The sequence below is a fragment of the Sylvia atricapilla genome, chromosome 3 (assembly GCF_009819655.1).
Source record: "Sylvia atricapilla isolate bSylAtr1 chromosome 3, bSylAtr1.pri, whole genome shotgun sequence".
Classification (NCBI taxonomy): Eukaryota; Metazoa; Chordata; class Aves; order Passeriformes; family Sylviidae; genus Sylvia; species Sylvia atricapilla.
In genome coordinates this window covers 48,116,852-48,129,068 of record NC_089142.1, presented here as the reverse complement: position 1 = coordinate 48,129,068, position 12,217 = coordinate 48,116,852, and the positions used below count along the sequence as shown (strand labels likewise).

The window sequence follows — 12,217 nt, the reverse complement described above, 5'->3', positions numbered from 1 at the left end:
AGCTGTTACTTTTATATAGGGTTGATTTAATTAGCCAGCCACCTAGAGAAATGCTTTTTGGATAGTGCCTTGGTTTCCTTAAAATACAGAATAAGGAATGCTTTAAAATATACTGCTTTATTACTGTAAACCATGTTTGTTTTTCCTTGTAAAAAGTGCCCATCCCAGCTGAATAAAAAAAATAAAAAAAGCCAGAGGGTTGGTTTGTGGGGCCTGTACTTGGCAAGGAATGTGCCCGGGTGTGTGAGGGCAAGAGCCACAGGTGCATTCCCAATGAATGTGTCTGCCAGTCTCAGGCAAGCAAAGACTGTGAACCAAATCCAGTACAAACCAGGAAACAAAAAGAAATATTCATTCAAGCTGTCCACGTCAGACTGCTGAGAAAGCAGGCAGGTCAGTTTGGTTAATCATTGCCAAGGCAGACATTCACTACTGGTCATATGACCAGACCACATCTGAGATAAGAAAACACCCATCCCAAGCAGAAGGAATGGGAAAGCCTCCCTTATTTGCATGTTCTGGCTTTATTGTTTTGCTGTAACAGAGGAGGCTCCACACTTTACTGTTGTTCTCAGGGCTCAGCCCAGCACAGCTGTTGTGTTGCTTTCCTGTTCTGAAGAGGAAGTGAAAAATTCCCTCCACACGTGTGCTGGTACTTGAATGGTTTCACTCCCTGCTTAGGAGCCGTCTGTAATGAGCTCTCTGTGGGACCCAGGGAGGAGCTTCCAGCTGTGCCAGGAGTTGTTTCATTTTGTACCGAAGGAGAAAGGGGAGAAGAGGTTCATAAAAAGCTAAGATGTGGATGGTGCAAAAATCGGTCTAAGGGTCTTGCAACCAGGAAAAGCAAAAAGAAGCAGAAGCAGAGGAGGTGACAAAGAATCAGGATGGGAAACTTCTGCCGGAAGCACTGTCCCTGTTTGGAGCCTTACCTTCCCTGCTTATTCTTTGGGAGAGATGGTGAGCAGGAAGACAAAGGGGGCCAGGTCTTCGCCAACCCTGCTGTAGTGAAACCTGACCTCCAAGCAGGACAGAAGGACTTGGACGGTGAGATAAAAGAGAAACCTTTACCTCCACTTCCAGGCCAGCATCTAGCAAACATTTGCAACTTTGTGGCTCTGTTTGACTACGAGGCTCGCACCGAGGATGACTTGAGCTTCCGAGCTGGGGATAAGCTGCAAGTGTTGAAAGCATCCCATGAGGGATGGTGGTACGCCAAGCTCCTCCTGCCAGAGGGGTCAGTCTGTCCTGGCCGCAAGCTCACAGGCTACATCCCTGCCAACTACATAGCTGCTGACCACAGCATTGAAGCTGAGCCGTGAGTAACCCACCTGGTGTGAAATGAGACTCTTTTCTGTTATGTTAAATGGGTTTGGCACAGGAGGTCACAGCCTTTTCTCCCCTGCCACACTCAACCTCCCGTAGTCCTAGAGGTGGTAATGCTACTTGGCATGTGCAAGGAAAAGACATTGTGGTCACAGAAAAATAAATTACCAAAGGCAGAGTGTGGAGGGGATTTATTTTGTTTTAAATAATTTCCTTCTGTGGTATACACAAATCAGTTGTTTAAAAATCATCTGGGAAGATCAAGTTGGTTACTGCTGTGATGGTTCATTATTTTTATTTGTATAAGAATAAGTGTGTATCAGATGATACCCAGAGAGTAGAAATATATGACTCCTGCCCTGAATAGTGTTCAGCTTAACCAGCTGCAAAGTTACCAGTTAATCAGTTAAAGCAAGCTACCTTTACACCTTTTCATCTTCTTCCAAATGATGGGTGAGTCCCTAACAGATAAGTTTCTAATGGTTTCTTCTAAACTATGTGCTTCTTCTCTGGAGGCAAATCTCTGTTCTCAGGACAAAATTAACTTCAGCAAGTACTGCAAAGGGCAAGAGTGGATATAACAACAGAGTACCGATGAAGTAGTTAAACTTTCACAGAGTTAATTATCCATCCCATCGCCTTCTGCCCCTTCAAAGCATGCCAGATCTTATGAAATATTCTGAAATTGATCAGGAATCACACAGAACCAGTTACTTGGCTCTCTAGTGATGATGAGTAAGGTCTGATTAAGTCTCAGCCTGAGATGAGTAAGTCTCAGCCTGGGCTGCACAGTTACTTCTGTGTGAAGTCAGAGGCAACGTTTGCTGAAGCAGGTCTGACTGCAGTTCCAGAAATATGTCTTGGCAAAAATTATTACTGTGTAAAGAAATGCCATAAGTGACGTTCACTATTAGTCTCAAAATGAATGTTGACTTTAGAGGGGTGGTGATACAGCCTTTTACTTAAATCTCATTTGGACCTGAAACCTCATCTTTGACCTCATCTGCCCACTATACTGCCACAGGTTAGGAAAATTGGCTCAGATATGATTATGCCAGTCTTTTATCAGCTGCAGAATTTTTGCTAGAGGCATTTTAGGGCAAGGCTAAGATTAATATCTAACCCAAAGACCTTAATTTCCAGAGTTTGACCAGCTGTTTCTATTTCTGTATTCAGGCAGGCAACATTTTTGATGGTCACGTTCAAAAAAATTCTTCCAACTGGAGAAATTAATCTGCAGGGAAGGCAGTTTCTGCATTACTAGATAAATGGTGGTAGGCGCTAATTTAGCTCAGTTTCACCTTTGCTCTCTTTTAAGAGCTAGTTTTCTTAAATATCATCAGATTTCTTCATGCTGTTAATACTTTGAAAGCAATTTTTTTTCAGTTATACAACATTGCAACTCCTAATGTCCTTATCTTTCTGTATCTAGAGCTTCAAATGCAAAGTTAAGTTTGCCAAAGTGTATTTTTGAGCAACCTCTGTTTTTTTTTACTTCTTACTGAATCAATGTTATGATTTTTTGCTTTTTAAATATACCTTTCTCCCTGTACAATAAAGATTAGGTTACAAGAAAACGTTTTTCTCTACAGATTGTTGGAACACTGGAGAGGAAAAAATTGAGAGTTTTTCCAGCACTCAGATGAAGTAATTTCTCCAAAATGAGCTTTTTATTTCACAACAAAATTAATGCAGCCTAAACAGGTTGTCTTTTCTCAGCTTTCTTTCTAAGTCACTTGGCTTTAGTGGTCTTCATATATATACGAGCCTGTTTGCTGTCAGCCTGCACACATATAACAGTAGACTGAGGTTAGAAAGGACCTCTGCATGACATTTGAAGAGTCATCCCAACTCAAACATGGCCAAAATAAAGATGGACCTCTTTGCTGTTGAGCCATTCATCCTCACAGTGAGGGTTTTCATTGCCTTGTATCAAATTGGAAGATCCCTTGCTACAGTTTCCTCCAAGAATTCCCTTTATCCCACCCCCTTTAGTTTACATCTCTGTTATCTAGTAAAACAGTAAGAACAGGAGTAATAATGGAGTAAAGAACTACTCTTTGTTTTCTCTAAAGGAGAGATTGCCATTTAAATAAAGGTTGTTCTAGTGTCTTTATAATTAAAATTCAAAGATTAAATAATTTTCTCTACCCAACCTAAGTTTATCTTCTCTCTCTCTATTTTGGTTTTAATTCCCTTTGGTGTTGGCCGAATTTTCATGGTCATGATATAGACGTTTGTGGAAATATGCAAAGTTTCTAAATGCATCCTGTATGGCAGTCCCAGCACAGAACTGACAAAAAATGGAAGACTCAAAATCTCATGTTTACAAATGCACATTTACCATATATTTGCAGCGTGGTTTTTATACTTGCAATATTTGCCGGGCACAGTTGATCAACAGTCTTTGACTTAATTGAATACACATTTTGTAGCACCAGCCAGCTTCTGTACATCTGTGGAGACAACAGGAATTTTATTTCTGGATTGCATCTCCGTCTTATTAGACAAAGAAACACTGGCTATTCTGTTCTGAGAAACAGACTTAATTCATGGTGTGACTCTTAGGAAGCTTGGAAAGAAAACCAGACTGATTACATTCTTTAGCAGCTGATTTCAGCATGTTTGTGTAGAAACTATTTTAAAAATTGCATTCATATGCATGCATGGCTACTCCATAAGTCACTGAAACAAAGCAATAGAGGGTCATGAAAGGTTCTATAGTGAGAGATGACAGAGCCACTCCATAAGTTTAGCCAATAGATGCTTGAGAGCTGCTTGCAGAGGAGTCAGATTTCTTTTACTTATCATTTCAGTTTTGCCTGTGACCTTCAAGAGTATTAACAAGCAAATGTATCCAGCCCTCTTTTATCAACATATTGACATGGTCTTAATTATAGAGTCAGTTAGAGATCAGACAGCCCATCTGGATCCGTGTTTTCAGTTCTGGCAGAGAATAATGCTGGGTTATTGCTTGTTCTCAGCAAGTGCTGCAGCAGCCCAGTTTGTCCCCTTGCTGAAGTGTCTGTGATTTTTATCAGGGAGAAAGGCATGCTTTTTTCACTTTTCCTTGTTAAGAAGGAGAAGGAAGTAAAGCAAGGAGGAAAGCAAGAAACTTCTTTAGATAACAGTTTTACTTCTGTGATGTCTCTGACTGTCCAATATGACTGAGGTGGAGCTGATAAGGTGGATCAATATCTGGGGGAAAGGGCAGAAAGGATTTGCAATATCTCATCTGGGGAAAACAAAAAATAAACACTATTCATAACAAAGGCAATTTCTAGGTATTCTTGGCTATCAGAACTGAGAAAGAATGAGATTTCTTTACTGTGTTGCTCTCCTCAGACCAAAAATTATTAGTAGAAGTTGTATGATACAATTGAAGAGGGCATTTTAATATTATATTTTGCTAGTATATTATATTATATAACAGAACTAAATTATATCAAAAGACAAACACTTCTTATTTGTGCATGATTTCTTTTTATCTTCAGATAAAAGGTCATTTTGCTTCCTTCCTTTGGCTTGAGTGATCTCTTTGTAGGTGGATGTCTTGGATGAAATTAGCAACAATCTGTGTGAATGGGGGAAAAATAGGCAAATCCATGGCTTGGATTCTGTCTGCTGCAACATTACAGTCCGAACATGTGCTGCACAAAATGAAATGCATCCAAGAAGTGCACACCTGCTACAATGAAGTCCGTTTTGGACAGATGGAGGAAAAAAGGCACTTCATTTTTTATATATATTTTTAGTAAAGCATCTTCTCATTGCTGAGCTCTTCTAGCACCTGCAGTACTTCTTATACCAAAACCAACCTGTGAGGTGGAGAGATGGTGAAGGAATTGTGTTTAGTGTCTCTGGAGGCAGGTGTGTTCTCCTGGCCCCACCTGGGGTAGGTGGGACAAGGCATTTGGGGAGTGAAAGCATTAACCTGGCAAACTGTAGTCACATAATGTGCTTTCTCTTCATGAGGAAATAAATCTGTATCATAAAAACATTATTTTAAGTAATATCTGACCAAAAGCAGACACAAACTATGCTAATGATAAATTAGCAACTGTAAGAGCACTTGGTGCTTCTCTTCTCTCTGTGCCAGAGGTAGCAGCCAGAACCACAAGCCAGACAGATTTTTCATTTCTAAGGTAGTTTGAATGAGGTTGTATTTGCTGCATCCCATGAATTTGGAATGCTCTTCTTTCTGTGTTTAGACATATAACACTTAGAAAAAGGAAAACAAAAAACATTATTGGGGATCACACATAGAATCACATAATTTAATTTGCACATCCAACAAAGAATGATCAGAAAGAACAACTTGACAAATACCCAAATCTGAATTAAAAGATAGATCTACTTGGCAAAGAGTGTGACCTTCCTGTCTCTGTGCTCCTTTTCTCTGTCTGTTATTCTGCACTACAAACAGGAACCATAGCAACACATTCACCTGCTCTTGTTTTATTACTGCCTGTTGTTTAAAGTAAACAAGAAAATGACGTAGTGCAAATTGTTCTGGATGAAAAATAGAGCCCAGCTCTACAGTTAATTTTAATGAAGCAAAAATATAACACCTCACTGCTGAAGTGACGTGGATTCTGGTTTTGATAGAGGAAGCATAGAATGTATTTAGAGGAGAGTCTTCCCTGCCATCCTGATGGATCTGTTGGCTGTTTACTGAAAGACAATTTACAATTATAAAATCATAGAATCACTGAGGTTGAAAAAGACCTCTAAGATAATCAAGTCCAACCATTAACCCAGCACCACTGTCTTCACCACTGGCCCAAAGGGCCACATGCATATACCTTTTGAGCACTTCCAGGCATGGTGATTCCACCAGTTCCTCAGGAGGCTTATTCCAGTGCTTGACAATCCTTTCCATGAAGATTTTTTTTTTTTTTAATAACCAATCCTCTTCCTTGGCATAACTTTTCCTGTCATTTGTAATCTGGAAGAGACTCACCCTCACCTCACAGCCTCCTTCCATGTAGCTAGAGAGAGCAATGAGATCACCTCTGAGCTCTTTTTTCTCTTTTTTCTCTAGACTAAACAACCCCTTCTCCCTCAGCTGCTTCTCCTCTTTGTGCTCCAGACCCTTCCTCAGCCCCATTGTCCTTCTCTGGACATGCTCCAGTACCTCCTACATATCCAGTATCCTTCTTGTAACGAGAGAAACTGAGCACAGGACTCACCAGTGCCAAGTACAGAGGGACAATCACTGCCCTGGTCCTGCTGGTCACACTATTGCTGATACAGGCCAGGGTGCCGTAGGCCATCATTCATTCCATGGGTTCCTGCCAGCATTATTGACACAGGACTGCTGTGCTGAGGGAAGCAAATCCATACAAATTCCTAGTAGATTAGGTCAAAGAAGATCGTAGCAATTGCTTCTAACTTTTGTCAGTTTCAAAAGTATTTTTTATCTCTTATATCTTAGTTAGGTATTTCCCAGCTGGTGGAAACTGAGGTCCAGACATAATCAATGCAACCTCACCAGTCAATTCCACTATGAGCTTTTTTAACAACCTTCTGGAAGCAGAAGTGTTCTGTAGGTTAATTTTGTCAATCTCCATAGATCCTTCACCTTCTCTTACCTGACTCAGCTTTAACTATTTCACACATTGAATGAATCTCAGTTACTATATGTGAAAAAGAAAGCTTCTACTGCGCTGATCTGTTTTAGATTTCCTGCAAAGTGAGGCTTTTGGGGTTCCATTGGTTCATGTGGGTCGTTTTTCACAGTGGTATTTACAGTAAAAATGTCTAGAGGCTTATTTAAAATTGAATCTTTAGCTTCTGCTGAATACTTCAGAAAACTGAATGTAATGCACTGTGGTTTCTGTGTGCTCCCTCTCTCTTGCTCTCATAGTTCCTTATTCTGTCACAGTACAAACTCCAGAGGACACCACCACAATCACCACTAACCCTTGCACTGAAATGGACTTGTAAAAATTGTTCCTTGTGAACATCACTACACAAAGTACTAGTAGGTTGGTTGCGCATTCTTGGAACCTGCTAAGTACAAAAGTAATCCTTATATATATATATATATTTTTTTTTTTTTGCTAGAAAAGATCTCTATCACCAAAACATGTATTTTGTATAAAACATTGAAAAGCTCATATGTGAAATTCCATCTTTTCCTTCAGTTGATATACTCTATCTAAGGGGTTTTTTTTTTGTGTGTGCGCTTACATGTGTACACACACACAACATAGAGAAATTTTATAAGACTGATACTTGTAAGATCATGCAATGCATCCCTGTGAGACGAGTATATTTTGTGTATTACAAAGCTAGGTCATGTTTTTGATGTTTTTTGACTTGGGCGTGCCTTTCTTAAATTTAATCAATGGAATTCTGCAAGAAGACAGTTAAATAATTAATTTAACCATCTTTAATGATGGTTAAGCATTCCAGTGCTGTCTTCAATCAAACTTCGACTTAATTTCTGCTTGTTTCTTAAATATTCAAGGACACTACTGAACACAAAAAGAAATGTTTTATCAAACTGTAAAATGGCAATTTTTGCAAGTGCCAGTATTATTTTTTCAGCCATGTGCATATCCACGTCCAGAACATGTGTCTCTGCTCAGAAAAGTGGAAGGAGTTATGGCATTGTAGATGAGCAGTTCATGAAAACTTGTCTAATTAAGGTCACCTATTTTCTGGCAATGTTGTTTTCTAATTATATATGACTTTGTCTATTCAAATTCTGGAAAATTAGGAAATTTCATCCTACCTTGTCTTTATTCAAAATTAGTGTATTATATTATAATCATTAGCTACTAGTTTTCATTACCACACTATGAAGAATACAGCAATGAATCACATGAACATAAAAAAAAGTCTTTAAAACACTTCCTGCAAACACAGCCAGTTAGCTTTCCCTAAGGCTTGGTGGCCTTTACAGTGTCTTTTAGAGGAAAAAAAAAAAAAAAAAAAAAAAAAAAAAAAAAAGGCACCACATAATGTTCAAGACAACTCAACAGTCCTGTTTGGTGGGTTTTTTTCTGACTCAGTAGGAATAAGCATTGTTCATGCTAGCATAGATTAGTTGTGTTTGAGTAATGTTGTTGGCAAAAACATTCTCCAGATATTGTACAATGTTTCCCCAATAGCTGTCTTTGACGGCTCTCTGCCCAGGACAATACAGCTCTGTGCAGAGCTGAGTGATCTCTGAGCAGGTTTAGAACTGAGAAATAGTAACAACAGTTCAACCAGGCTAAGAAGTCCTAAAGCTGGGCTCATTTTATACAAACTAGGTCAGGTATCTCCGTGAAGAATTATTTTGTCACATGTGAAAAGCACTGTTGGTTATAGAAGACTTTCTTTGTGCGAGATTCTATCTGTACTGAAGAGATTAAGACATAAAAACATAAGAGATAGCCTACAAGGTCAAACCAATGGCTCCCTCTGGCACCATTGCTTTCAAGAAGGATTTTGTGAAAAGTGCACAAGCCCATCTACACTCTTTGGTCTCTTACCTTTGTACTTCACCATGGGCTGGAACTGTTATATAAGCAAAGTCAAGGGTACCTCACTGCCACGTCTAATTACAGACCTATTGTCAAGTCTGCTTAGCAAAACCATAGGTGTTGACACTGCACAATTCCTTATTTCTGTCAGTGGGCAAAGACCAAGCCATTAGGACAAAAAACAACCCCACAAAAAACCCTCTCATCTCTGTCAAAAGTTTTATATTTCTAAACAAGTGTTTGGTTTCTTTTATTTTTCCAGATTGTTGATTGCTCAGTCATGAGTGACACAAAAACAAAAACAAACCAAAACAAAAGCTGAAAATACATAGGCAAAAAAGGATATGGTAGCACTGCACAGGTGCCTGTGACATTCAGGAACTGGTCCTTTACAGATCTCAGCTATCTGCCCCATTTACACTAATGCCTCTAAGTCAACCCAGGCTGCAGGCATCAATCACTTTACCCACACAGATTTACCCATCAACTAATTTTGCTTCCTACCAAAGATGCAGCGCTAAACCCAGGGTATGTCCTGTTATTATCGTAAAGACATTATGTTCCAACATGAGGTTATAGCAGACATCACAAAAATTGTGATACTCAGAAGCCTTCCAGCAGCATAGTTTAGATGACACAAAATTTACCTGCACTTTAATTAAAAAACAGGTTAGTAGAGAAAATGGTCCATCAACCTCAGATGCTTTTCTGTAGTAAAATGTTTTGTTCTTTTTCCAGTTATGTAAGCAAGGTATGGATAGCAGAGAAAGAATATAATTTATTGGATGATATTTTTAAAAAGGACAAAATATTATAGATTTACTCTGTGTAAGAGGAAAAGTCAATTTTCAGTTATTTTTAAACAATACTATTATATAGAATATATTTGACGGCCCTTCTTGTGTTAAACCTTTAAGAATAGGAGATTAAACTTCTTTACGTGAGAAATTTGTCCATCAGAATTTTCTTAAATGTTGACATTCAGATTTTAAACTCCTATCTGTGTAAAGAAAACCATGAGTGTTATAAGAAATCAGAATGGAAATTTACATCTTTGCAGTTTTCAGTTCTCCAGACAAGTCTAGTAAATAGCATTTCAGAAGATCAAACAAAATATTGATCATGAAAAAGTATTCTTTTCCTCTATCACTTAAATGACATAGAAATACATACTTTTTTTTTTTCATGCTGGTACACTAACCTTAATCAATAAAAACTGGAAAAACAAAACAATGATTTGAGTGAGAATGATAGCTCCGTAAAGGATTGCACTAATTGACATTGCACTACGTTTGTGCAGAGCACTCTATAATAATTTACATTATAAGTTTATCTGCAGTAATGTCAGTAAGAATTTTTCCTTTGCTTTCTCTTACTAAATTAGCTGTATTTCTAGCTTAATTAACTTTTTTTATCCCTGTATCTATAGCATAAAAAATTTTGCAGCACAGCTTTTTAAGACTCACTGCAAAAGAAGAGAAGAAATCTAAGACTCACATGTCGGAATGAATATGTACCATAAATTTCAAAAATGTTAAGAACTCACCAACCCCAGTTTTCCTTTTGAAATTACTGATCTTTTCATTTAGTGGAAGTCTCTGTAAGGGAATGGGGAAGGAGTCTTTGCTCCTCTAAGGATGTCTTGTGAAGGGAGCCATACAGCAAGACATGCAGACAAACTTGAGGGGCACACGAGGAGGGTGGTGGTGGTGAGGAGGAGCTGCTCAGCTGCACTGACAGAAAAGGATATGTGGAGTGTGGGAACATCTCTTTTTCGGGATTATCTGAGGACCTTGCCAACAAAGAAAGGGAGGTAATCAAACACATGGACACCAAACCTGACAAGTTAACATTAACAACGACAATAACCAGAAATAAACTTGGTCCACTAGCTGATGCGCTATCAGGAAATGACAGGCAAACTCAGACTATGCAGATGTTAAGGATGTAAACCTGGAGTTCAGTACATTAAGTGAATGTATGATTGAAAATTTTCTTGTCTATTTCTGTTTCCCATGGTGTTAAGTTAATTCATGTTATTTGTGTTCTCTGTACAGTGTTAACATTAGGGCTACCTCAAGATTTCCACTTTGTTCCTGGGTTATGAACAGCAGAATTATTGCTATTTTTACAGTATATATTATGTCAGTATAGAAGTACAAATGTATATAGTTACTACTAACATGGTTGCAAGATTTTACAATCCTATTTGAAAGACTCTATGCAGCAGAAATAGTCTCAAGAATGCATTTTAAGTTCGAGAGTTTTTTAAAGAGGTGATTCTACGGCTGTATATCACACCCCAAATCCTAAAGTAATGGATGTTAAAGACAGCGGTAGCCTTTCACTGACTCCAAATGCAGATTGTTTCAGAACAAGCTTTAAATGCGTTGGAACCCTTATCCAGGTGGAAAACCACAACAGAGAACAAACTTGACAGTTGACTTCAATCTCTTAAATAGGACTTGTGTAACTAAAAAGCAATATCATACCACTTTCACCTACTGTTTGTTTTCTGATATAAAAGAACTTCAGAGCAGATTAAATAATACAGCATGCAGATGACTAATATTGTGGAGAATGAATACAAATGTTAAAATTAATTGCACAGTCGTGAAGCAGGGACTCACAAAATGAGATGTATTTATGGATATTTCCACAAATTAATCCTATCAGATTGTGATTTGGTTCCTATTGCACGGTGAACCCGTTATTGGGTGAGCTATGCTAAATTACACAGCTCATGCACTTGGCCTTGTAATATTATTTCTACAGGAGAAACAGTCATTTCCTGTCATTACTGAGTGCAAGAGTAGACAAAAGTGCAATGGTTTGTCATCCTGCAGCAGACTCAGAGCAAATCAATTTCCATGTTTGCAGCATGGTCAGCTGCCATTATCAACTACTGAGAAATGAATGCAGTATTATTTGTAATCCCTTTCAACACAATCAGGTGACAGTACGGTCATGGCCCACTGTGTCCTTGCGGGAAAGGTTTACACACAATGTGTCACAGAATTTTAGACTAATGCACTAGTAATCTTGGTGTTTATGTTTACAAGACAGTAAATTTGTTTTAGACTGGAAGAGGAAATGCCTGCAATTATGGTGGGCTGAAACCAACTTACTGTTGAATTTTCCCTTATCTAAACAATCCCACACAATTACTTTACTTTAAAAGCCTGTGAAGCCCTGACAGGCCTTTTATTTGGGGTCCTTTATTTAGGGCACAGCTCATTATTTATTATGTTGAAAACAATGGCGTAAGAAAAACTAAAGGTATTTCTTGGATCAAAACAGATTTTAGGAGCTCAGAGTCCTTTTTGACACATCTGTTGCCCTCTTGACAGGAAAAAGTAATCTCCTGCAGTTTCTTCATCTCTGCCCCAGTGATTTGTTAGTGGAACCTCGGGCTC

General features: G+C 38.5%; 1 protein-coding gene across 1 annotated transcript in view; it reads left to right on the top strand.

The window, feature by feature from the left end:
* The first annotated feature begins 496 nt into the window (after positions 1 to 496).
* Positions 497 to 12,217, top strand: part of FRK (fyn related Src family tyrosine kinase) — a 48,295-nt gene continuing 36,574 nt past the window's right edge. The window contains exon 1 of the mRNA XM_066315281.1: positions 497 to 1,315. Coding sequence (XP_066171378.1) covers positions 885 to 1,315 — 431 coding nt within the window. The 5' untranslated portion in view covers positions 497 to 884. The remainder of the gene's footprint in view (positions 1,316 to 12,217) is intronic.